Source organism: Pectinophora gossypiella, chromosome 9 (assembly GCF_024362695.1).
Source record: "Pectinophora gossypiella chromosome 9, ilPecGoss1.1, whole genome shotgun sequence".
Classification (NCBI taxonomy): domain Eukaryota; kingdom Metazoa; phylum Arthropoda; class Insecta; order Lepidoptera; family Gelechiidae; genus Pectinophora; species Pectinophora gossypiella.
The window spans coordinates 4,523,297-4,550,341 of NC_065412.1; the positions used below are offsets into that span (position 1 = coordinate 4,523,297).

A 27,045-nucleotide genomic window follows, 5' to 3' on the forward strand; every position below is an offset into this window, starting at 1 on the left:
CACACAGAAACAAGGCTGATTATAGTAGCTATTGGGGTGTAAATTATTGATTCTAGTCTTATTTGCGTATCGTATCGATAGGCCACTATCGATAGTTCGTGCAATAGTCGGAAGAAATACTATATTAACATTAGACGACATAATCATCATCATTGGCCTTATAAGTCTGTTTCAGACGATTTATGTATGACGTCATCGCCTCGAAGAAATACACTAAACTATATCGAAGGCTCGTAATGAAAAAAATAGGCAAGTACCTACTTTCTCAAGATTAGTGAATAGCAATCGTGATCAGTTCTTGCAATAGACGATACTGTCAATACTATGACTTTAGATAGTATTGATCGAAATCAGCTATCGATAGTATAGATGAAGTAGACTATCGAATATCGTCAAATGATCGACAGTAAATAGTCCCAACAAAAATCCACCATCAGTTCTTTCTATAGGTTAGATTTTAGTAATGAAACACTAGGGGTGAAACAGAAGGGAAATACAAAATATGTTTTAACTCATTTATTGAATTTCAAGCAAGGGTTGTAACACCTCTATGCCGAATGATCTTATTTTCGAAAACTCGTGGAATGTGTTTAGTCAACCTCCTCAATGGTGGGTCCGGCACCGCCACCGGGCGCTGCGCCTCCAGCGCCGGGAGCGCCGCCAGGGAAGCCGGGCATACCGCCGGGCATACCACCTGGCGCGCCGCCGGCTCCTTGGTACAGCTTGGTGATGATCGGGTTGCAGATACCCTCCAACTCCTTCTGCTTGTGTTCATATTCCTCCTTGTCAGCCAACTGGTTGGAATCGAGCCATTTAATGGTATCATTGCATTTGTCCAAAATGGTCTGCTTATCGGTGTCCGAGATCTTGTCCTTCAGCTTCTCATCTTCCATGGTGGACTTCATGTTGAAGCAGTAAGACTCGAGAGCATTCTTGGCCCCAATGGTTTCCTTCTGTTTCTCATCCTCAGTCCTGTACTTCTCAGCCTCGTTAACCATGCGCTCAATTTCCTCCTTAGACAGGCGACCCTTGTCGTTGGTGATGGTAATCTTGTTCTCCTTGTTGGTAGACTTCTCGACGGCCGATACGTTCAAGATACCGTTGGCGTCGATGTCGAAGGTGACCTCGATCTGAGGAACACCACGTGGCGCGGGTGGGATGCCAGTAAGTTCGAATTTTCCGAGGAGGTTGTTATCTTTGGTCATGGCGCGCTCACCCTCGAAAACTTGAATAAGCACTCCAGGTTGGTTATCAGAGTAAGTAGTGAAGGTCTGGGTCTGCTTAGTGGGAATGGTAGTGTTACGCTTAATGAGGGTGGTCATAACACCGCCGGCGGTTTCGATACCCAGCGACAGCGGTGTAACATCAAGCAGCAGCAGGTCCTGTACTTCCTCAGACTTGTCACCGTGCAAGATGGCGGCCTGTACAGCCGCACCGTACGCGACGGCCTCGTCGGGATTGATGGATTTGTTAAGCTCCTTGCCATTGAAGAAGTCCTGAAGAAGCTTCTGCACTTTAGGAATACGAGTGGAACCACCAACCAGGACAATGTCATGGATCTGCGACTTGTCCATTTTGGCGTCACGGAGAGACTTCTCAACCGGCTCCATGGTAGATCTGAACAGATCGGCGTTCAGTTCCTCAAAACGAGCCCTGGTGATTGAGGTGTAGAAGTCAATACCCTCGAAGAGAGAGTCGATTTCAATACTGGCCTGAGTAGAGGACGACAGGGTCCTCTTCGCGCGTTCACATGCGGTCCTGAGTCGTCGCAGGGCCCTCTTGTTTGTGGTAAGTTCCTTCTTGTACTTCCTCTTGAACTCCTGTACAAAGTGGTTTACCATTCGGTTGTCGAAGTCCTCGCCTCCCAAGTGCGTGTCTCCGGCGGTAGACTTTACTTCGAAGATACCATCTTCGATGGTCAGGATGGACACGTCGAAAGTACCACCACCGAGGTCGAAAATAAGTACGTTACGTTCTCCGCCTCCCTTCTTATCGAGGCCGTACGCAATCGCAGCAGCAGTCGGTTCATTGATAATTCGGAGAACGTTCAGGCCAGAGATGGTACCCGCATCTTTTGTGGCCTGTCTCTGTGAGTCATTGAAGTACGCTGGAACCGTGATGACTGCATTCTGCACCGTTTTGCCAAGGTATGCCTCAGCTGTTTCCTTCATCTTAGTAAGCACCATTGAGCTCACTTCCTCAGGGAAGAAGGTCTTGTCTTCACCCTTGTATTGTACCTTAATCTTTGGCTTGCCACCATCACTGACCACTTCAAATGGCCAGTGCTTCATGTCGGCTTGTACAGTAGCATCTTCGAATTTGCGACCAATAAGACGCTTGGCATCTGAAACAATGAAATCAAAGCTATTGTAGAAACAACTCGCATAAGGAAATAGGAAATTGTTAAGTTATATGTAACATCAGATTACTGTTCTCATTCAATATGTTCAGAGACTCTAGTCTAGTATATTGGGTATCATCATGAAAATATGTTTAAACAATTTAAAATTTTCAGAGAATAAAATTTAGCTACTGGATATACTTATCTTTTTCATAGTATAATAAAAGTTAAGACTATTTTCTTCATATCATATTCATATGTGTTGTTGACATGATAAGTTTTGATAAATTGATGATAACAATGCAAATTAATGAATCATTTCATGAATTCCTTTATAGACAACAAAGGACATTCTGTAGATTAAAGATTTTGGATTGTTTAGAAAAAATACTTACCAAAAATAGTGTTGTTGGGGTTCATGGCGACCTGGTTCTTAGCAGCATCACCGATGAGGCGCTCGGTGTCGGTGAAGGCGACGTACGAGGGCGTGGTGCGGTTGCCCTGGTCATTGGCGATGATCTCCACCTTGCCATGCTGGAACACTCCAACGCAGGAGTAGGTGGTGCCCAGGTCGATACCTACTGCGGGTGCTTTTGTTGCCATCTGTGAAAATTAAAATCGTTAAACCTCACAACTAGATATTTTTAGATACAAATCAACTAATTAATAAAATACACTTCTCATCAAAAAAATCGAAACACTTCCGTTTTCATTGTTTCTGTCCGAATTTAACACAAAAAAGAATTCATACGATGAAAAAAAATACATAAATGTATAGCTGGCAGTTTGGCCATTACAGTAATAAGCGAAAATTCTAAATTCAAAATTAGAATTTCATTTGTTTATCTTATAAACGAAATGAATCACTGTTTTGAGACAAATGTGTGTTTAGGATTGGAGTACATTTAGCGTTTAAAAACTAAAAATTGGCGCCTATCCTTAAACTTTTTGTTTTTTATTTCAATACTGTGACTTTGGGACGTCTGAAAAAAGGTTTTTTTTCTAAAACGTATGGATACTTCGCCCACAGAAGCCGCCCAAGTTGTGGCATTGCTGGATTCTCGCCTTAGTCAGCGTGTTGTGGCTGCAAGACTGCATCTAAGCCTGTCATCTGTTCATAGAGTCTATAAACGTTATCGGGAGACTGGTTTGTTCACGCGCCGTTCAGGATCTGGCAGGAATCGGGTCACTTCTGAGCGAGATGATCGATTTATTGTAACAACTTCTTTAAGAAATCGACGCCTTAACGCTTTTCAACTGCAGCAGCGGCTTCGTGTTGTACGAAGGGTGGCTGTAAGTGACTCTACAATTAGAAGAAGGTTGAAGGATCGTGGACTGGTACCGCATAAGCCAGCAAATGGGCCGAAATTAACTGCAGACCATCGAAGAGCGCGCCTTAACTTTGCACGTGAGCACCTAAATTGGTCATACCTACAGAAACGCCACCATAGCTGACCTTTTCTTCAATGCAGCATTGTGCATAGCGTTCTCCGTCTCTTCTGTAGACCTTGTTCCTTCCGTCGTTACCATACAGCATAATTTTACACTCATCAGAAAAGAGAACTTTGCTCCACTGTAGGTATGACCAATTTAGGTGCTCACGTGCATAGTTAAGGCGCGCTCTTCGATGGTCTGCAGTTAATTTCGGCCCATTTGCTGGCTTATGCGGTACCAGTCCACGATCCTTCAACCTTCTTCTAATTGTAGAGTCACTTACAGCCTCCCTTCGTACAACACGAAGCCGCTGCTGCAGTTGAAAAGCGTTAAGGCGTCGATTTCTTAAAGAAGTTGTTACAATAAATCGATCATCTCGCTCAGAAGTGACCCGATTCCTGCCAGATCCTGAACGGCGCGTGAACAAACCAGTCTCCCGATAACGTTTATAGACTCTATGAACAGATGACAGGCTTAGATGCAGTCTTGCAGCCACAACACGCTGACTAAGGCCAGAATCCAGCAATGCCACAACTTGGGCGGCTTCTGTGGGCGAAGTATCCATACGTTTTAGAAAAAAAACCTTTTTTCAGACGTCCCAAAGTCACAGTATTGAAATAAAAAACAAAAAGTTTAAGGATAGGCGCCAATTTTTAGTTTTTAAACGCTAAATGTACTCCAACCCTAAACACACATTTGTCTCAAAACAGTGATTCATTTCGTTTATAAGATAAACAAATGAAATTCTAATTTTGAATTTAGAATTTTCGCTTATTACTGTAATGGCCAAACTGCCAGCTATACATTTATGTATTTTTTTTCATCGTATGAATTCTTTTTTGTGTTAAATTCGGACAGAAACAATGAAAACGGAAGTGTTTCGATTTTTTTGATGAGAAGTGTAGTTGTGTAAAACTAACGGGGCTAGATAGCGTAACGAATTTGGGTATGGTACGGAAGCACGATATCAACACGTGATGTGATTCATACGGCAATTTTAACCGACACTATGTATGTATGCTGGAGTTAGCAACTTACGTGTTCCCAAGCGTGAGAACGATGAACTGTGCACGCGTGGGTGGGCCTAGTAAGTACCTAATATACGTATGAACGTAGAAAAAATAAAAGGTATGAAGGTTAATGCAGTTAAGACTGAAATATTAAGCGGCGGCGGCCATCGTGGAAAATCGATGCGCACGCGTAGGAACGTTCTCGAATGCAGATACGATTTCCAGGAAAAATATTAACTAGATACCTAGGTAAGTAATAATATAATTATCTACAAATCCAAACTGTCACCGTGGAAATGCACTGAAAATCTTAAATGTCTTATCATCTGCAATTAAAGACCACGTGCTATATTTTCTAGAATTAGGTACCGAAGAACAAAGAAAATTGCAATGGGTGAAACAATAAAAACTCTAGAATCAGATATTGCAATAGTATTACTAGGATTGGATATTTCACAGATGAATCACGATCTGAGTAATCAAAGGAAGACAAGTTCAAAGAACCTCGTGTAGGTAGAGGGAGGGAGTTGGTCATGCTGATAACCAAAACTCAAATATTACAGAATTTACACAAAATACCAAATTTACACCTGCAAAATCAAATAAAACAAGTAGAAAATTATTAGAAACTGTACTCACTTTGATATTTAACTAGTAGAATTCAGTCGATAACTTATCTAAGAGAACACTCAGCAAACGTGCGCGATTGACGGCTTCTTTTCAAGAAATAAGATGGCGTCGATATCACACGAAAAGTTTATATACGATTGGGGGGAGCGAGCAGACGTCACTCGGGTTTTCTGGAATATTCCAGCAAATCGACCAATCACAAATTTTCCCTCTAGACGAGGAGCGTTTCTATTGGCTGTTTTTTTCGGATGTAGCCATTTTTCCCAGCGGTAGTGTTGGACTTAACATATGTGAGTAAGGTCAGAATAACTCACCGATACAAATAATTTTATATCTTGGGCTAAGATTTCTTTTTTTTAGGAATATCAGCTGATTCTTACATAATTATGTCAAAGCTTGTAACTACAAAAATTATCATAAAGGTTTTGTTTGTCATAACAATAAAGATAAAAATAATTATTTGTATGTCTTTATTTGTAAGTATTTGTATGGGCCCATGGAGTCCCAGACTTTTAGAAAGCATGCGCGGGGCCGAGACCAACACTTAGAACCCTTATCATTATTATTTAAAAAACAAAAATACACATTGATCTGATATTCCAGTCCGTGACCTTGAGGCATCAGGGTCATAAGCGGGTTGAGTTCTTAATTTTACATTATATTTTATATAACAAAACAAACTAAAACATCAGATTGTTAATGGATCTAAGTCCAATTATTACTTTTAGAAGTGACTTTCAGTTCGTTTTCTATTATTGATTAAAAAGCAGTTTTTTAAGCAGTTGTGAATAACTGGATGCACAATTATGTTACTTAGTTTAGTGATTCAAAAGAGTAAATTTTATTTTGCGTGAGTTCACGATTCAGCTCATTGTCTACAACATTAACAGACCATAGATAATAAACGTAAATGATAACCACGATAACCATGTTTCCTCGAATAAAACTTGTCTATGGTGCAGCTGGCGGGAAAAGGAGTGAAAAATAAAGAGTATTTCTATTTCTAAGACAGTTCAGCTAACACTTGCATGCCAGATGCTAGAGGAAATAGGATTTCGTTTTGCTCCTGATTTAACTTGATAATAGGGTAGTTTCCAACTAATCAAAACAGTAAAAACGTCAAGACACGAAATTACTATGGAATTTGTATAGTAGAAAAAACAACCTGTGACGTCATAGAATCGTAATAATATGTAGCACTTATTAAATTTTCTTTAGTAAGTTAAGTAGAAAAAGAAAACTTTTTTGTCACCTTTAGATTTGACTTTATTAGTACCTAATCAGAATTTCATAATATAATCTTTGACCTAGGAAACTACCCACACCGGAAGTCAATATCACTATCGTGAATCCAAAAAAATCCTAGAATATTTTTCAAATATCCATTTAGAACATACGTATGTCGCCACTCTTATGTAAGTTCCTCGGAAATATCTGTGATAAGTTATAACAGGATATTTGCAAATTAAGTACATAAGTATTATTGTAGAATAAATAGTCAAAAATACTAAAATAAATAAAACTAGTAAAACTTCAAATATTTAATAAAAACAGTCCATTTAAAAATTACAATAAATACATTGCTTGTGCTAAGATTCTTCAAATGAATCACGTTTTTGCTTATTAACTAAGTCGCAATCATTTATTCTTCACTTCCAGTAACTTATTTTATCATAAGCCGATTTTCTTTTAGCAAATTCTTAGAAACTACACGAGTAGGTAGTTAAGTCTTTTAAAAATTTGTCATACAATGCGTTCAAATTTTAAAAGTTACAATTTACTTGTAATCTCTGAAAATATGAACACATTGAGACTTATTTCACTCACAAACGCATAACATAATACAAAATAAAACCTGACTAGAAACACTAACTAATTCTTGCACCAAAATGCGGTTGATAAATCGAGGCACTTTAATAGTTTCAGTAGATCTACAGACCTAACTATTTAGACCTATTTTAGGTACACCTAAAACTATATAATACAGGAAAAACAATAAAGTAAAGACAATTAATTTCCACTTGAACAAAATATAGAATGAAACTGAAATTACGGCACCGTAGCCACTTACAAAAGTACAGTACACATATTTGTCACTTCGATTGAGCAAGCGCATTTAGCTACGATGAGAGTAAGATATGTTCATCACGAGATTCTGAAGTACGTCTGGTACGCCATGCCGAGAGAGGTCGTGATGAACCAGGAGAAACAACACCACCACGTCGCGAAACCAAATACACCTTTGTATACTTCCTCTGTGAATACCTGGAAAGTAACAAGAGGTATTTAAATCAGTTTATTAACATTATCACTTTGCCTTTGCCACTTTACCTTAAAGCCTTATTATAGGGTTTATTACACTACCCAATACGACGAATGACGGGTCTATTCGACACTATATATCAGGTGTAGGTATAAAATGTCCTAGGTTCAATCATGAACACAAGTGAAGTGATAAGCACGCATCAGCACAAAGTGCTGCCTGTGCTTCCAATAATAATAATAATAAAGCCGAGGAAACCTAAGGTTTTAAAAAAAATAATAATTATTATTTTATCTTTTTACAAACATGGATGCATAACTTACGTTGGTTTATAACATAAACAACTGGATATTTGCAGAAAGACGAGAGATTCTAGGACATTTTTACCTTGATACTAATGACGTTGTTAATGTTATTGGCTTCCGGTGCTTTGAGATTTACTCTGGTATACCTTTGACGCGAGATGTCTAGATAATTCGCGCGTGTGTATATATCTGAATTCGAATCTATAGCCATGGTAGAGAAATCAAAGATTCTCCTCCGAGCAAAGGCTTCAACGGATTGGAGATAAAACTTGATATTAGTGGTAATGTTCATTTCTCTCTCATTATTTAAGAGCTGCGCTCTTGTCGGTGGAGTAATCGCCATTGATCTCTTCTTTTCCGCCAAATCCTAACCCCCAAAACTAAATCCCCACCAAATGTTCATTTGTTTCAATAAAATATTTTTTCTTTGACTTGCTCAGTAAGTCTAGCAATAACTAACTCTTTACCATTTTCAAATTCTCCCAAGCAAGCTGGAATTGTTCTACGCCTTCAACAGTACTACTGGCAGCAGTATTGTTGACCGCAGAGCACATTTCTTCCTTCTCATAGAACAATGATGTCCATGAGTACCCTCCTAGAGTTTTGTACATCAGCGTCAAATATAAACACATGACGATCGGGCAAATGTATTGTAGCGCGACCACGCACAGGTAGTAGAACACTGACGCTATCTGTAAGAAGCAAATGTGAAATATAATTAGTTCCTTCCTGTCTATTGTACAAACACGACCAAAATATCTTTTTTTTTCTGATTTCTGATAAAATAAGACTGATATATCGCTTCTTTTACAATTTAAAGTGAATAGAAAATCAAAATGCATTCTTAAAACTTGAATTAATTATCGCATGAAAAAGTGACACAGGTATTTTTTAACTAAAATGTATTGATAGTTTATATACGTCACGCTTATTTCCCGTTGAGGTAGGCAGAAACCACGGAATACACTTAATACGATCCTGACACACCGCCTTCGCTTTCTTCACTCCCATCAAAAACTTCATGCATGCTCGCCAGTTTAGAGGAGTGTGAAAGTTTACCTTTTTCTGTAAATCAATATTAGTGATACGTCCAGCCTCCTTCTTCTGAACGTCGAGTCTCCGTTGCGCCATATCGAGGTACGCTTGCAATTGACGCGGCATCAATACAATGCGCAGTGTCACTGTCAGGACCACGAGGATCAGACGCAGTGTATCAAACGCTTGCGCACTCATTCTGTGGAAGAGTAGATTCGTATTTAAACATTCATGCTAATTTTATAAATATGAATGGAACTCGCGGGTATTCTCAAAGATTTTAAAATCACAATGGGATGTGTTGACATAATAAGATAGCATCACGCTTATTTCTCGAAAGAGGTAGGCAGAGGTGTATAGTATATACAGTAAACCTACTCCTAACTTGAAGTGGTGTTTTAAGATAATGGTGCCTATTTGGGGGCACACAAACCTAAGCACGGGTGAGAGCTTTAAAACAAAAATCACATACTACAACGGACATCAATAATTAAAACATCAGTAAAACAAATAGCACCACATATACAAAGAGACATTGCAACGTGTATTCTTTCTAAGTTGAGGCAGTCTGTTATTGGCTTAGTGTGTACTATTTATAAGTAAACACTACACTACTACTACTCAGTAGTATACATCAGTATGTATAGTTAAGCTGTTGATTACCTGAGTAAGAAATAAAAAGAAATACTTACAAAGGCTTCTCCATGCCGCTGAAGACTCTCTCGGTGAGGTAGTATCGCGTCACCGGGCGCACCCATAGAAGCACCAGCACGAAAGGCATCGCGAAGTTTAAGTTTAAGAGCAGAGACTTGACTTTGTTTTCGTTGTAGTATCTGTAATAATGCCAGTCAAAGGCAAACATCAGTCAAATTATGACAACTCTTAAACTAGTGCTGTCCTTAACACACAATAAGTGCAAGAAAGAGAGAGGGAGTTTTACGCCTGTCAAATTGAGTTAAAATAAGATTGATGGTTGCCTGAATCGGCAGCAGTGTCAGTCATGGAGTCCAGTGACAAACGCGTGCAATGCCTAGTCTATAATAAACGAAGACAGAACTACTTCTTCCCGAATATTCCCGATCAAACATCAGTAGTGATACCTGGGACGAACGGTTTAACATGTCTGCCGAAGCATGGATCATCATACTTTTCGAACAATAGGGTGATCAGCCTGCAAACTGACTTTTGTGATATGTCCCCACTGAGATTTGAACCTGGCGCCTCTGGATCGTGAGCCCAACACTTAACCACTGGACCACATGAGTGCATATTCACTGACCGTGCTGAAATTGTCCTAATGCCCCCTAGCCTAAAAGCTTAGTATTTACCTCAAAGAATCCCAATGCATTCTCGCGACTCTCAATCCAGGGAATGTGAACAGAGTCCCAATGATAGCGGCCCACACAGCAAACGAAAATTTCAAAATCAGTTTGGAAGCTGGGCCTCTGAAAAAGAAAGTAATAGATTTAAAGTACCTACCATAACTTTAGCTTATTCACATCAGCTATAAGTATTAAACTATTTTCAACTATGTACCTACACTTGTAAATACTTACACAGAAGAAAGCCCTTGATTTTCAAGGAACTTGGAAGCATTTTCGTAAAAGCTGTCATATGCAGGGTCTACACCCACTTCAAGATTCTTCTCGTCTACAATGAGCACCATCATGGCAATGAGGAGAAATGCACAGAACGCCACAATGCAGGTGGACCTTTCGCCGATGGATTCCTCACTTGTAAAATACTGTTTTGTAAGGGAGAGGAGTATTTTACTGAAGTAATGTTAAGGAACTGTATTTTTTTTTTATCTCTTCAATATGTGGAGAAGGCTGGCGAGAGACAGGGATAAGTGGAAAGAGCTGGAGGAGGCCTTTGTCAAAAGACAAATGGACGAAGAGCATAATTAAACACATCTTTATTTCTTTTTTAATATTATGTATAAGCTAAAAAATAATAATAAAAAAAAAAAATTGTTACAATAAGTCCATAATAAAGGCTATATCTATCTATCTATCTATCTAATGTTAAGGAACTATTTTTTTTATATTGGTACTACAGTATCAGTGACTAAATGTGCATTATCTAAACCCAATTGGTGTGCCATCATCGAACATAAGTCTATTCTTTTTGTTACTGGTATTTCTATAGTAGGAATTTTCATAAAAGGATACAATGAAAACAGGACTACTAGAAGACACCACACCATGCTCAAGTTGAACTCATCCTTCAAAGGAAATATTGCTGTATACACCTGAAAACAATCAAAGAATTAAATAATTAGTAAGAACGTTATAATTTCATAAATTACCATTTGTTCAATCATGTTAATAGTCAAAATCATAATAAAAAGCTTTATTTTCAGAAGAATGTAACAAATTAAACATACACTTACCTCTGACATAATATAAACTATACTTGTGTATAATGAAAAGTCTACAATCCATAGGTACTCTGTGTAAAACCTTAAGTGCACAACATCAAGTGCAGTCACAGGCGCCGTCTCCAACTGAAGATCGAGGCTTCGGGGGACGTGGAAAGTCTCCGCCTTTCCATTGGCCTCGTTCTTGCCGCCTTTTTTATGCTTAGGCTTGTCTTTTGGCACCCCAGCCAACGTCTTCAGTTCACTATTGTCTGGGTACAGATACCGGTATAAGCCTTGCGAACACAAAAGCCACCGTGCAAACGAATAATTGCTTAATTTCTGGATCACGGACACCATAATCAGTGTTATAACTAACTGGGCTCCAAGCAAAGCCTGAAATAATAAATAAATACAAAGTTGACACCGAGGTACAGCGATGGTATATAGTTTTAAAAATAATACACACCATTTTTAATCAGTTTTCATTCACTGTTATATCTATTCATAGTCTAAATTGGGTAAATTATTTTTATTTCCAGCTAATTTTATAACCTCAATCTTCTACTCCCACACACTATAAACTTATAAATTATAGAAGGAGAATATTAAAAATGAACCAGGTAGAGATGTTATTTAATAAGCGTAAGTAAAGGAGAGATAGAGCATTATCAAATGTCATTAAATAGAACCATTGTATTTGGTTGGTTAAACACTACGTTCATTTTTTTTTTTTTTTTGTTTTGGTTTTCCCCGAAGGGTAAGGCAAAGGGAACTATGCCCATACAGCCATGTCTTACGTATTTTTTTTCTTGATGAATAATGAAATGATGAAAGGTGATGATGATGAAACCTAAGCCCCCACCCTCGGAGTAGACTCCTACTCCGAACCCCAAACGAATTAACTCAAAAGTCCGCATAAACTTTCGAGTTATGAAGCGGCTTCCTGGCACGAAACGAAAATAGGCAGATACACTTTGTTCCTTGAATACTCCAATATAATAACACTCGCGAATGTCTTCCGACTAACTTAATGCGATCATTAACCACAAAACACCACTTCGTATTAATTATTTAGATCATTCAATGAAGAAAGCAACTGTCCCGTTCCCGTTTCCCGCCAAAACCCACACTACGTTCACTTGACATATCACGAATCGGCACATTCATGAGTTTCGTTTTAGCCAAAATGTTTATGTTGTTTGAAATCAAATGAAAATAAAAAAGTTATTTAAACTCAGATAATTATAGTATTTTTAAAATAAAGATCATAGGGTATACCTTTAGGTACACCTAAATATCGTTTATTTATATTAAATATAAACAATATAAATTATGTCGAGGAAAAAGTGAGCGGGAAAATTGTTTTACTTAACTTCATAAACAAATTTATAAAAAAGAGAAAAAAAACATTCAAAAGAAAGAGAGCGTAGAGAGAGAAACGAATGTGGCCAGCTGATACATTTTCCCCTAAATATCGGGAATTTAGAGAAGTAAAATATCAGAAAGCAAACACTAAATTCCCCTGAATGTATTAATTATGGAAAATATTAATTAAATAAATAAAATAGTGATTCCAAGTGAACCCATATCTGTATTTTTTATTTATGAATTGTAATGAAGAGTTTGAAATGGTTGTGGTAAACCATTTTTAGTGTGGTATCTCAAAACATATGTCCATTGTCCGCGTTGCGCACAAATGACGTGACGGGTTCCCTGGAAAATCATTCATAGTTTCCTATCGATTGACGGCTTGGATTTATTTCGGTTTCGTCGCCGCCGAAGTCTGTCCACAGACGGATGCGACGGAGCCTCTTGTTTTAGTTCATAGAATTAGTTTGTTTTTGCTGTGAGTGATAGTGAAAATCGTGCAAAATGGGGTCGTTATTCCGGAGTGAAGAGATGACTCTTTGTCAGCTCTTCCTGCAGAGTGAAGCTGCGTATGCTTGCGTGTCTGAACTTGGAGAGCTGGGACTCGTTCAATTCCGTGACGTAAGTGTCTTCACTTCATTGGTATTCAGTAAACCTTAGTGCAACCGACTTGAAACCGTATTTTGCAATAGTCGGCGATATGGGAAATCTGTGACCCCGTTTCCACTGTGATTAGAATCCATCGACGCCCACATTTTCGACGTGTTTGATAACCATACTATGTAATATTCCTTACTTACCCATACTTATGCATTTATACTGTAGTAAGTGCTTTATGACCCATTGTATTTGTCTCTATTCCGAGACATAGTGAACCAGTCACAATAAAAAAATACAACAATCTCAAATATTATTCATCAGTCAATGTGAACACTATGCTAACATGTTTTTCTATAAATAGCTATTAATGTAGTGAGTGATACTTATACTTGCTGAAACCACCCTTAAACCATGCTTGAAGAAACATCTCATTCTGTAATTGATTGTTGATAAGAAATACTTTTATGAAATTAATCAGATAGGTACTATTAGACAATGTTAGATGAGAGCCTTGAATTATTATTATTATTGTAAATAAAATAACTTGAAATACTAGGAAAATACTAAGAAATCCTGTGCCATTAATAAAAGTAATGAAACAATATATAATTTAATCCTTACTGATTACACTACCTATTCCTTATTTGCAAAGTAAATGTAAGTAGTAGTGTAATTATTTTATATTGCTTTAACATTAAAAAAAACTATAATTATTATGTAGTGCTGTATTTAGGTTTGATATTCTAATGTAGCTATATATATATATATATATATATATATATATATATATATATATATATATGCTGATAAATCATTTAAATTTTTGGTAGGTTTGGTAGGAGCTACTCTGCTAAATTAAAGTCATAGAAATAAATCACAAGTTTCTGACTTTAAATACTTTACAAACTGTGAAGCCACTCATTAATGTTATAATATACAATTTATACTTCATGAATGCTGTTGCTCTTTCACTTAAAAATAAATTAATATATTTTTTCTGATGTGCTATACAACCTTTTTTTACATAAATAAATACTTAATAAAAACAAACTCTTGTCCAATTAACTAGATGTGAATTTAAAGTACACAGTCTAGTAGAGATGCCAACTACAATAAGATTTATATTATTTTTCTTTAAATAACAGTATACCTACATACCTACCAAATTAATTCTTAAATAAATTATGTATATTAAGCTGTAAACTCTAGAAATATGGTCACTAGCGACCTTCAATCAAAACCTCAGATTAAAACCTAAGATAGCATTAAAGTTACAACCTTGAACTAATAAAAAAGTTGTTTACTATGTACTTTTACTAACATTCTCTTGGTAAATCATGAATCTTCACTTCTAAATCATGACAAATAAGAAAACACATGACTACCATATTTAGATTACTTATCATATCATATCTAAATAGGGTTAATAAATGGGCCCCGTGATAATAGGATAATGCCTAGGAGATGATGATGATGTATTTATTTATTTATAAGACCTAACATTTGCCCATAATGTATAGGACAAATAATGTTCTATGGTTGGAAGTCATGTGATTTTAAAGACAAATTAAAAATGTGACTACTAATCATGTGATGAATTAAATTGATTAGATAATTTTTATGATTGATGTGACAAATGACAAAGCTATTGCTATTAAATGTAAAATAATAATAAACAGCCCAATTTAAGATCAATATTATTGGTATTAAGAACTAATAGTGCATTAGTTCTTCTGCTTCTAAATCTAAATTTGGAAGGGTGGGATAATGCAGGATAACAATGCTTATAATATTGATAAATGGAAATGCCAATTCATTATGTAAGATTAAATATGTTTTCTGTAGAAATAGAGTAGGTAGTACCTACCTACTACCTACATATTAGTGATGATGATGACATTCAATCACCAACATGCATCATGAAACCACTAGTTTCACAAAGAATAATACTACCTATGTGTAGAACGACAAATTTCCGCCCGCACCAATTATTATCGGGCGCCGTCTTCACCCCCTCTGAATCTTACTATTGGATAATGTTTCTTACAACGCTAAATTTCCTAAGATTCCTATTTTCCTAAGATTTGTGACTCGTTAACAACAGGCTTTAGTATCTGCTAGGCTAGAGAATAGGCATTTGTTAGGTAAGTGTGTTCCATCTTTGGCCACATCGCCACTTACTGAGGCCTCCCCTTCCTTTTTCAATTTTCCGGCAAAAGTACAAGTCGTCACGCCATCACTTTCGCGAACCTATTTTAATAAAGCTGCTTGTGTACACTTGTATATTGTTGTCCAACAGTTAAACCCAGACGTGAATGCGTTCCAACGCAAGTTCGTCAATGAGGTCCGTCGTTGCGACGAGATGGAGCGCAAGCTGCGCTACCTGGAGAAGGAGATCCGCAAAGACGGTATCCCCATGCTCGAGATCCCCGGGGAGTGCCCGGAGGCGCCGCAGCCCAGAGAGATGATCGATCTTGAGGTAAAATACTCACATAAGACGACGAGCTCATGACTATATTCCCAATTCGGATAGAGAAGAGATATCTATATTAATCGCAAGATGAACTGAGTCCGACGCTTCACCGAGCTTATGGTAGACCAACGTGATAGGTGGAACCCGTGTTGCCGTCGTAGCTTTTTAATCTTTCAAATGGAGAAGATTTGGGAATTTATAAGGTTATTCTTACTTTTAGTTATTGGGGATTGACGCTTGACTCACACTGTAATGTCGCAGGTTCGAATCCAGCACAGGCCTAAACCAGTGATAGTCGAATTTGTTTTCGAATTCATGTTTGGATCATAAATGATTATCACGTGCTCAGCGGTGAAAAAAAACATCGTGACGAAACCCACATTCCCGAGAAATGCATTTTCGGAGGTATGTGACCTAACCTGTATTGGGCTGGTTTTCCCTTCGCGGTTTGGAGGGTTACACAGGCAGTCGCTTCTGTAGAAACCGGACCTGTCAAATCAAAAAAGGTTAGGTAAGCGGACCCTGTGAAAAACGATAATGCTAGGGAGATGATGAGTTATTGGGGATTGCAGTATGATGGAATTTCGCAGACCTACTGCCCTTTTTCTGGGGCTCTCCAAATCGAAAAGGAAACGCCTTCATTGACTTCAGAACGTCCAAAGTAAAGTTATGTATTATTTTTTAATCTTTTATAAATTCTGAAGATCAAAAACATATGCAGGCCACCTTTGAAAAACTGGAAAACGAGCTTCGTGAAGTGAACCAGAACGCCGAAGCTTTGAAGCGGAACTACTTGGAGCTGACTGAGCTCAAACACATTCTAAGGAAGACCCAGGTCTTCTTTGACGAGGTATGTCTCGCTTTAATGTAGTCACTAATTTGCCTCTACTGTAGATAGCGTTACAGGGGTCCCTTGGATTATCAGTTCTTCGGGTGATGTTGAAATTCGAGAACCATCAAGACACAAGAGTATAATTTTATATCCATGAGCATAAAAAGAATATCCGAATTTGCTACGGTTGACGGCACCTTGTAACATGTGACTGTGACACGAAAATAATGCTTATGTACCTAACAGAAAAACTGATAATCTATGAAGTTCTACAGTCCTTAAAGCAGCCATTAAAACGTTAGAGCTCACGAATCTTCAATTACGTTTTTATATAATTACAATCACATGATTTCCTTTCAAAAAACCAAGTAGGTACAAGCAAGTAATCAGTTGGTATCTGATATTATATTTAGGTAGGTTAGAAATCTACCGTTGCCGAGTACTACAAATTAATTTAGATTTATCGGGCGATAAGATACTGTGCCCGCAGTGGGTTCGTGATCGTCGACGTAAAGTTGTCAGCGATTCATTATAAACTATACAAGTTATTATGTTGATCAATAACGTCACATGTCGTAATTTTTCGCCTTTGATCATTGTGTTATAATAGGGTACATCTATTATGCTGTAAATATAATAGCATAATTCACAATTAAAAGGCAACAAGAGTTTTAAGCAAATATTTATTTACCTACTCATAGTTTACGATGAGATCGTGCTATCGTTTCTTAGAGGCTTTTTTTCTCTCCGTCTCCGTTTCGTCCGTTGTTGTCCGGGTACAATTTATAGGAGATGAAGATCTTGCTCGGAGTGTCTACCGCAATTCACCAAGTGAATGTCAAGGCATTATATGTATAGATAGGTATCACAAAGCCAAGGCAAAACTTGCTGTTGTAGAAAAAAACTAGCTCCACGATCTGTTGTTACTTAAATGTTATTTTTGTTATCATCATGCGTTTTTTCCTTTATTTATCTCTTATTTTTGGTCAGTGTCTCATTTGCAATATTTATTTATAAAATACCTTAATATTTTAAAATGAAAATAAGCACTCGAGTAGCAAAACCATTGATTATCTACTAATAAAATGTTTAAAACACAAAATCACCATTAACTTTCCTTTCAATAAGGTCGTGGGTTTTTCTTTCAAAACTATGGTACTTAGGTACGCCTTATTCAGTATTACAGCATTACATCAAAGTGGGCTTCAAAAAATTCAAAAATATTTTATGATAGATGTCGTTACTAGTATTATTTAATGTCGTTTCAACGTCAATGTCATATTATTATAGTATATTGTTAGTTAATAATTGATCCGAGTAATTCATAGCATTTACAAGGCTCGATTATAATTGTAATGGAATTGAGCCGTATGCAAATTGTTTTCATTGATTTCTTCCGGTGTATGGATTTGTGACATTGACATTGAGCGCGTTATTGATCTTGGCGCCATTTCGGCGCATGTGTGCACAAGATGGCGGACCCGTCACGCGAGGAGGAACAAGTGACCCTACTTGGGGAGGAGGGCCTCATGGCAGGAGGGCAAGCGCTCAAATTGGGGTATGCTCAGATGACTTTAAACGCTCTAAGAGGCGCTTTGACTTCCCTCTTCTAAACTGTAATATGTTATAGTTCGTGTAATAGCAAACACTAATAAAAAAAAAACGAATTGCCGTAATAGGTTAAAGACACTATAAAGTAATAATACGCAATAATCTCAACATCAAAATGTTACTTTTTTCTCGTGGGCAGTTTGGATTTAGGAATTAGATAGGAGTGGAAGTCAAAGCATCTCCTAGAGCGATGTTATATTTTGCAGCGCTTGTACTGTGACGCTGATACGGGAGTCTACCACTCACCACTCAGGCAAGCATTGGAGTCAGCCGGTTTATAGTATATCATCAAAATAACACCTCTTGACTTCTTGTGTGACGGAATGACAGCTTAGCGTAGCACCACAGAACACATCCTTTCTAATTGTGCGGTGAGAGCACTCGGAGCGATGATACTCAGTAACGAATGGCGGCGTCATCAGTTAATAGAATTTCCTTCTCGATCGATCACGCATCAGGGCGAGTATATTATACCGAGATGCGGGCTTCAAATTGATGATGCTGCGATCCGCAGCTCGACCTCATTGCTGCAGTGTTCTGACCTCGTCGGTCTAGTCTAGTATCTACGTCTAGAAATCCTTATCGAGCGTGCTAACCAACTGCTGCCTGAGTGAGATTTGAACTAACAACGTTTTCCGAACATGATTTATTTTTGAAGTCCATCAGGTTTTCAGGTAGCGACAAAACGTGGTTATTGTAGATGTTTATTTATACTCATCGTCATGCTTTCTGTATACTTGTCATCTATGCATGCCATTATGATTTTATACTTATGTTACGTAGTCTAGACATTCACGTGAAGATTGTAAAACGAGAAGCAACAGCCTAGTTTATTTAGTTCTTTAATTTGGAGTTTCCACTGTATTAAATAAACACTGATGAGTAGGCACTAACAAATAATTGCTTTATTAGAATTTAGTAGCCAGGTTCCGCACTCGTGGTTGCTGTGACGAGTTGGCGCTACTTTTTTACTACAACAGGCATTGGAACACGTGAAATACGGCCCCTAGGTGACTTGCGCTGATTGTGACGTCCTCCGGGCAATGTGTGTTTGTCTGTTGATGTGTATGTTTGTCCGCTAGCACGAGGGTGGTGCCAATACCACTGAATCGATGACGCGCGCGCTGATATCCGACGACCCGAACAGACATATTGGACACGTCCAACTAGGGTATGTATGCGTGTGTACATACAGCACTAGAGTGACACTGACCCCACTCGTCTTATAATACCCTAAGAACAAACAGCTGGAGCTAAATTGAAATGCAAATTAAAATCAGAGCCGGCAATAAAGAACAAAGACACAACCACAGAATCTTACATTTCTATTGAGTTTAACCTTATAATATAACCCAATATGCAATGAAGATTGCGTTTCAGTTCGGCTTCGTAAAACAGAATTGGCCTTCAGAAGTTTGCGCGCGTGTACCGTCTGCGATGTCCATAAGAGTTGTAACGTAGAACATACATAATTCATACAGATAACTCATGTTTGAGCGATACGCTCGTAATTCCGTTACTTGCTCTAGAGCAATAATGCTATCGATCATGGTGTTTACAGAATCCTGACAGCTTTATTATTTTGATAAACGTCATCTACACATCGTTTAATATTATTTACTGTCTCTGATACTATAACATGAATGATCGTTCCAAATTGAACGCGGATTTGCGAACATCTGAAGGTCTATTCGTTGCACGTCAACAAATCCCGCGCAAATTGCTAAAAAGATAAAAAATAAATGATAGCTTTAGCGGGAATTTAACATGAAAGAAATCTCAAGTGACAATCGACAGTTATGTGCTAAGCACCTTTATTAAAACCTACCTATATTACATTGCATGATTAATATATTTAATTGTAAATATGCGAACTTGAGATGAAACTTTAAATTATTTTGTCTGTATCTCTGACAGTAACTGTAACATTTTTTTACATTTTGATAAAACAGAAGGATTTGAAAAGTTTTTGCTGGTAAAAGCTACTATTATCGTATGTTTCACATATAAAGCTAAAGTGTTGCTTGGTTTATTTCCTAGTTTACGGGATAAACAAGAATCCCTGGAATTCCTGCCTTGGTTAGTAGTGTACAATGTAATTTTTCTATATGTTATTTGTAGTTGGGTTTTAGCATGGTTAAATGTATTTGGGTTTGTATCAACAAGTTTGGAGTTTTTTATTGTTTAATTCTCTTGTTGGTGCAAACTCTGGTCTGTAGGTCATGTGGAGGGCACTTATGTTTTGTATTTTTGTTGTATATATTTTTTGTCTCGTTTGACACTCGATCATCTTGACCATTTGGGAAGTAGAGGTAAAATCTAAATTAAACTTCGTATTATCAATGTAATGTGTACTAACACTCACGTTGCTTACTAAACACCTTACTGTTAATGTCACAACCTTAATATACAAAATATACATCAACCTCGACGGTAAATTGGACTTCAAGAATAGATATGGACTTAGGTGCGAAATTGTAAATGCTGGAGATTATTCGTTTCGTGCTCACATAGTTTTCTGTAAAGTATTTATCGTTCTGTATTGCCTTATCTTAATGTATAAAATAATATATATGTTATATCTACCAAAATGTCCCAAGCACCCTTGGATTAGTGAATCGAAAAGATATTTAAATCCTTTACTAATAAAGATTGTCCAGAAAAGTTTGTGAGTATGACGATTTTCCTACTTTCATTTTAGAAAACGATTCTAACAGCGTCTTGGTACGAGTGTCTTAGATATTAATATTCGTTTCTTGTGTTTTTTTTTCTTTTTCAGTGTACTCGTGCTATTCATTCGGACCATTTGTATTTTATCAATGTTAAAGTCAGTTTTCTGTATTGTTAGTCTTCTGACAATATGCGGTATAGTATTGAAATCTACTCGTATAACAATAGCTGAAAAGTTTCCATTCCAACCTTGGCCGGACCAAATGTGGGTTGGGTGATAAATTTACCACGCGTATGACTTGTGCTAAAGTAATATTGTGATGTGACAGTAATTATAGCAGGCTAAACATCGTTGTTTACTGAAAACGGACTATCGGTGAAACATGATACGTGTTGACTGACGTCATTCCTGTACCAGGGCGTATCACTGGTTTGCAGTTTACACTAGTTTTGAATGAAAACATATGTCGTTGGGAATTCCAAAGTGAAATATTTAAGTTTCAGGTGAAACGTCGTAAGCGTCGACAAATGATTTTACGTCTTGAATATGTTGTCAGTTTATCAGATCAACATGGTCTGCAAGCTTGGCATCATTGGACATTACAATAAACATCGGAAGTAAATGTGAAGTTACAACAGAAAATTCTCATCTCGCTATAGTCATTGAGATGTCCAGTCGCACAATAGACATTATTATCGTGAGAATACTGCAATGCGTCATTGTGAACATTCCTTTGGAATCTGGTGATCTCGATATCGATCGCCGAGAGAAAGATGAGATACGAACCAAAACAATGGAATTGAGACAAACAAGCATAGTCTGACTGATAAACTCTTTCGGAATGTCTCAATTTCTTGATTATGTTTCAATTCAGGTCAAAAAATTCAAAATCATTCCATTACTAAATAGTTCATTCCTTGATAAAAAATAAATTTAAATGAAATGATGTTTTACCGTATTACCGACATGTTATAACAAAAAGATGGAACACCCTACGTAGTCTTGACTAAAATTAGCAGTAGGTACCGATCAGTATCATCATGTGATCATTTAGTACATGTCATATGACGATAGGGATTATCAATATCTATAAATACTTAAACATACCGTTACATATAAGGTAGTGACGTCGTCAAGGTATGTATGTTATGTACGATATATGGATGTATGTAGGTACTATTTGAAGACCTGTCGTCAGCGAGGGCGTTCCCGTGCGACACGTGTTTTGTCGTTTTAGATGCATTGTTGTAGTTCTATTGTACCTACTAGTGAGAATTTCATGGCATTGAAAATTTCGCTTGTTGTGTCGAGGCGAGATCAAAATTACGCTATAATCTAGCGGCATAAGAAACTACTTAAAAACGTATTATATTAATGGACTTCTATCGTGGACTAACGGCCTCCGTGGTCCAGTGATTTGAGCGTTGGGCTCACGATCTGGAGGTCCCGGGTTCAAATCCAGATCGGGGACCACATCACGAGAATCACTTTGTGATCCCCAGTTTGGTTATAGGACATTACAGGCTGATCATCTGATTGCCCGAAAGAAAGATGATCCGTGCTTCGGAAAGCACGTTAAGCCGTTGGTCCCGGGCCATGTAGGGGCCTTTAGCGGCTCAATAGTAACCCTGACACCAGGTTTCTAGGGGTTAATCCACCTCACACCCCACTCGATATGAAGATCTTAATGGATTGACGTCAATCTCTTTCAATCTCCGGACAAGAAACCCAAATTTCGAAGCCGGACGTGACAATGCGGGAGCCATTTTTTTTTTAAATTTTCTAATTTTGTAACTTAACCTTGCGGATTTCTGTTATAAGTGTTGCGGTAAACATTGCTGCTGTACATCATCATCATCACCAGCCCATTAACGTCCCCACTGCTGGGGCACGGGCCTTCCCTATGGATGGATAGGGAGATCGGGCCTTAAACCATCACGTTGGCCCAGTGCGGATTGATGGTTATTAACGACTGCTAATGCAGCCGGGACCAACGGCTTAACGTGCCTTCCGAAGCACGGAGGAGCTCGAGATGAAAACTTTTATTTTTTCTGTGGTCACCCATCCTATGACCGGCCTTTGCGAAAGTTGCTTAACTTCAACAATCGCAGACCGAGCGCGTTTACCGCTGCGGCTCCGAGCTCCACTATGTACCAATTTTCATCCAAATCGGCCCAGCGTACAGTATACATTTGAAGTGTGTTGTGCAGGCTTTATACTTGAGTAACCGCTATACGTTCGACGACCTGTGCTAGTTCGTGACTGACACATTGCAGCCTATACGAAAACTATCATTTGGATAGTTTCGCTTCTGCATACTAATTATGTTAGCAAACAAATATATTGAACAACCTTTTCTAGATAAACATTTTATTATTTATTCAACATAATAATAATAAAATTACAATTTACAAATAAATCGAAATAAACGTTAAACCCTAGCTCAGATGCTGGTGGGGAGCGGAGAGTTGCATACGTTGTATTATTCCTTATTCTATGCCGTCACCACTCCAAAAAATTGTTTTAATTTTGATATTTTGGTTTATATTATGCATTTTCTTTCCCGATTTTCTTTCGTTTGTTCCGTCTTTTATACGGCAGTTTTAAAGAGTTAATTTCCTTGTACCTTAACGAATATATTGTTTTACATTTTTTACACTTTTTTACATTATGACCAATCATAACTCACCCAAGAAATGCGTCTCGAATCGCGATTCAACATTTGCAAGCGTGAAAAACGTACAAAATCTTCTTCCGTTCGGCTTTCAAAGTAATTTATGTCACATCTTAAAATAGTTGTTTCTCCTAATTTTAATGTAAATAGTTGCTTTTGATAGCGACGTATGTAAAACAAATATTAAACGTGTAATATTTATATCACTTGTAGTAATTTTCGATTTTATCGTAAGGCATATTTTAAAGACTGTTACCGTAACGCTTCCAAGCCGTGATTTTTTCGTAGGTCATTAAGACGTTGTTTATTGTATCGTGAGTATACTGGATCTGTAGACTAATACAAATGAGGAAGAGCTAGTGAGAGTAAGGGAAAAGAGACAAATACTGAGAATTATTGAGGACAGAAGAGGCAAGATGATTGGACACCTAATAAGACACGACGAATTCATTAAAAACATCATAGAAGGAAAGCTAGAAGGAAAGAGAGGAAGGGGAAGACCAAGAAGAGCTTACATGGAACAGATTAAAGAAAAGCTTAACGTCGTGTCTTATAGGGAAGTCAAGGAATTGGCCTTTGATAGACTGGAATGGAAAATGCTACACCGACAAGAGCGTGGCTCTTAAATTGATGATGATGATGAGACTAATAATAATATTCTTTATAAGGAAAACCACAGGCAGGTATTTAGCCAAGAGGTAACAACGTTATGCCGCTATACAATTTCGTGATTATTGTAAACGTTTTATATGCTAGGAACGAATGAATGGCACGAAGTTTATGTTCATATTTATGCAAGGTGTCTATAGAAATATCTAGTAACATATACATACATAGCTGCGTACTTATACCTATAATGGAAATACATAACTTTTTCCTCTGATTATTGTTATGGTTGTGTAATGAGTACCGATACGTTCGTTTTTAAAATAATGTTTCTAAGACACCTTGTATAACACATGTACAAGAGTTAAAGAGACATTGATGAGTAAAGTACCTATTTGTATTTGTTTTTTTTTATCTGCTCTATCGACAGTGAATTTTGTCATATAAAAATATTTTATGTTAAATCGCCTTATATGATGTGTAAACAGCTTCGAGTGATGAGGGGCTTTGCAGGCTACATTTCGAAAAACAGTAAAGATGGCTCTGTACAGATTTTCCTTTGTTTACCTTCTAATTTCACGGATAACCGACATACGCATATTTTATCTTTGTTTTTGGGTATCAATGATGACGATTTCATTACGTCCAGGCACAATTACATCTTCCACTCATTATTATTCTGATCAAGATCAAGAAGCAATATAGGTAGCAACATAATTCTATACAATATATAATGTGATCCAAATATCAAGCAATAATTATATGCTTCTGGCATTACATTGTATTTTGAAATAATAATTATGTATCCGAGTAATGAAAAATAGGCAATTATCACGTTAAAGCTGTACAACGCCATCTATATTGTTTTAGGTGAAAGCAACCTGGAAAGTCCCTCAATGAAAACACGTGAAGTTTTGACTAATCACGTTTGATGTTGATAAACTGGTTTCGTAAACTTTACGCGAATGCAAACGTTCCAAAGAGCATCCAGATTCCAAAACTCAAATATAAAGCGTTTTTACGTAGATAGACAGACTTGGTTGGTTGCCAATGACGGGCGCCGGTCTCTTACATAATTGAGCTCTCATGCAATATTATACCCAAACCCTTTGAAATTAGGTATTCTTGTCACTGAAGTCTGCTTCCTACATAACTAATAGTGTTGAAGCGCCGAGGCTCCGGCCGAGTAGTTAATGTCATCTGCGGAAAAACTACAACAAGTCACGTCAAAAAAAAGAAGCGCCGAGGTTAACACTTCAACAGTCTTGAGAAACTGTGGGACTATCGACTGTTTATCCTTCAATCTCAGTAGATCCATTCTCCAGATCCATCATAGATCTAGTGTGAATTTCTTTTCTCAGTAGATCCCATTTTTAACAGGGAGGATCTACTGACAAGTCTTTTTCTCGCTAGATCCGTTACAAAATTCAGATGTTCAAAGATTTTCATGTTTAGGGCTACTGAGAAATTTCTTTCTCACTAGATCCAGTCAGGGATCTTTAGGGAAGTTTCTGTTGCAGTAGATCAAATGTTTTGATATTAACATTTTTGTTTTAATATTGTATGAATGACTACTACTATAGAATCTGGTGTGTGTATGGGTTACGCCATCGCACTAATAATAGCATAGAAGGCTGGAACCACAATATCAATACAAATATTAACAAACACGAAGTGCAGTTTTTACAGATACTGCACATTATAAACTCAGGATAAATACTTCACAATGCGTTTCTCAGATCTCAAAGGAAACTTCTATCTCTCAAATCACAAATTGTTTTGTGACGTCATTGCTGGCGGTTATTCCCGCACTCCTGCGACTTATGTTTATTTTTTACGACCTTCGAATATTTCCTTCCTCGTATTTTTCGATAGTCACTCTACCGTTGGTTGTTAATTTGTTTAATCACCGTTTAGCAAATCCGTTAAATTGACTCTTAATTTGACAATGCCCGTATTGATGGCGATTATGTTAAGGGTTTAACAATTTATCGTCGTCTTATAAAAATAAACCTCGTAAGGAGGGTATTGAATAATTAGTTATGGAACACTAAAACATAATGAGCGTACGATTGGATTCTATTTGAAGAAGGACGTAAAAGTTATTGCCCAGTGTTGCCAAGTAAAACTCACGGGATTAAGTCACGTTTCAAATATAAATGAACGATTACAACGGCACTGATCCAAAAATAGTATCTACAAACACTGAAAATACACTATTATAAAAGTGTATTGTGATATCTTAACTGATTTATTAATAGGTACCATTTTTTCCAGTACTTACGCTGGTTATAGGGAAGTCAAGGAATTGGCCTTTGATAGACTGGAATGGAAAATGCTACACCGACAAGAGCGTGGCTCTTACATTGATGATGATGACGCTGGAAACAGTATAATCAAAACGATATTTCTTTTTACCCGGTTGTGGTGAAGCAAAAAGATGGGTTATGTGTATGTGTGTAATAATAATGCCGCGGAAACAAATTCTTAGGACGGATTGGCATTCGACGACGGCTATCTCCTAAACGTCACTATTCGGAAGAATTTCAGAGAAATATTTTCTTGTTTCGTACTTTTTAGAGCGCGACTTTTCCGTAGTCAAGATTTAGTTTTTAAACTTATATTTTTTAATTGATTAATATTGTAACAGTAGAGATTAGATTTCAAAGCACTATATGGGTAGCTTAAACCGGTTTCAGGCGGCGTAAACGGCATAAAAAAGTACCTATTCGATAAATTTGAACCAACATGTTGGTTGGTTGAAATTAAACAGTATTGCGTAGGGGACTGCGTACCCGCATACTCGAGCCCATTAGTCATACGATTCACG

The 27,045-nt window shown here is 37.4% G+C and overlaps 3 protein-coding genes across 6 annotated transcripts in view; 1 reads left to right on the forward strand and 2 right to left on the reverse strand.

Annotated features, from left to right (window-relative positions):
• Nucleotides 1-501: 501 nt before the first annotated feature.
• On the reverse strand, nucleotides 502-5,579 carry LOC126369380 (heat shock 70 kDa protein cognate 4). The gene is made up of 3 exons (XM_050013760.1): nucleotides 5,425-5,579; nucleotides 2,737-2,944; nucleotides 502-2,344 (listed from the first exon to the last, which is right to left on the reverse strand). Exons 2-3 carry the CDS (start codon nucleotides 2,942-2,944, stop codon nucleotides 591-593), a joined length of 1,962 nt encoding a protein of 653 aa, XP_049869717.1. The 5' UTR covers nucleotides 5,425-5,579; the 3' UTR covers nucleotides 502-590.
• A 1,362-nt stretch (nucleotides 5,580-6,941) lies between these two features.
• Nucleotides 6,942-11,987, reverse strand: LOC126369394 (transmembrane protein 161B). Its single transcript, XM_050013786.1, has 9 exons — nucleotides 11,847-11,987; nucleotides 11,411-11,773; nucleotides 11,190-11,269; nucleotides 10,575-10,790; nucleotides 10,347-10,463; nucleotides 9,711-9,851; nucleotides 9,043-9,217; nucleotides 8,451-8,675; nucleotides 6,942-7,680 (listed from the first exon to the last, which is right to left on the reverse strand). Exons 1-9 carry the CDS (start codon nucleotides 11,847-11,849, stop codon nucleotides 7,561-7,563), a joined length of 1,440 nt encoding a protein of 479 aa, XP_049869743.1. The 5' UTR covers nucleotides 11,850-11,987; the 3' UTR covers nucleotides 6,942-7,560.
• Nucleotides 11,988-13,055: 1,068 nt separating this feature from the next.
• Nucleotides 13,056-27,045, forward strand: part of LOC126369375 (V-type proton ATPase 116 kDa subunit a 1-like) — a 34,580-nt gene continuing 20,590 nt past the window's right edge. Inside the window, exons 1-5 of one of the 4 annotated variants that reach the window (XM_050013747.1) lie at nucleotides 13,056-13,369; nucleotides 15,648-15,827; nucleotides 16,543-16,671; nucleotides 19,347-19,435; nucleotides 20,305-20,343. In XM_050013747.1, the coding sequence (XP_049869704.1) occupies nucleotides 13,253-13,369; nucleotides 15,648-15,827; nucleotides 16,543-16,671; nucleotides 19,347-19,435; nucleotides 20,305-20,343 (554 nt within the window). In that variant the 5' untranslated portion in view covers nucleotides 13,056-13,252. Of the gene's footprint in view, nucleotides 13,370-15,647; nucleotides 15,828-16,542; nucleotides 16,672-18,125; nucleotides 18,212-18,470; nucleotides 18,518-19,346; nucleotides 19,436-20,304; nucleotides 20,344-27,045 lie in introns of all 4 variants that reach the window. The other 3 variants (XM_050013749.1, XM_050013750.1, XM_050013748.1) reach the window with 3 other exon arrangements.

Bases quoted from the DNA above. Each gene is read 5' to 3' on its own strand.
- LOC126369380 (XM_050013760.1), bottom strand. From the start codon at position 2,944: ATGGCAACAAAAGCACCCGCAGTAGGTATCGACCTGGGCACCACCTAC. The intron at 2,345-2,736 runs GTAAGTATTTTT...TCATTGTTTCAG, and splicing joins CCCCAACAACACTATTTTTG to ATGCCAAGCGTCTTATTGGT.
- LOC126369394 (XM_050013786.1), bottom strand. The intron at 10,791-11,189 runs GTATCCTTTTAT...ACATTACTTCAG, and splicing joins CTAGTAGTCCTGTTTTCATT to TAAAATACTCCTCTCCCTTA. The intron at 10,464-10,574 runs GTAAGTATTTAC...TTTCTTTTTCAG, and splicing joins AATCAAGGGCTTTCTTCTGT to AGGCCCAGCTTCCAAACTGA.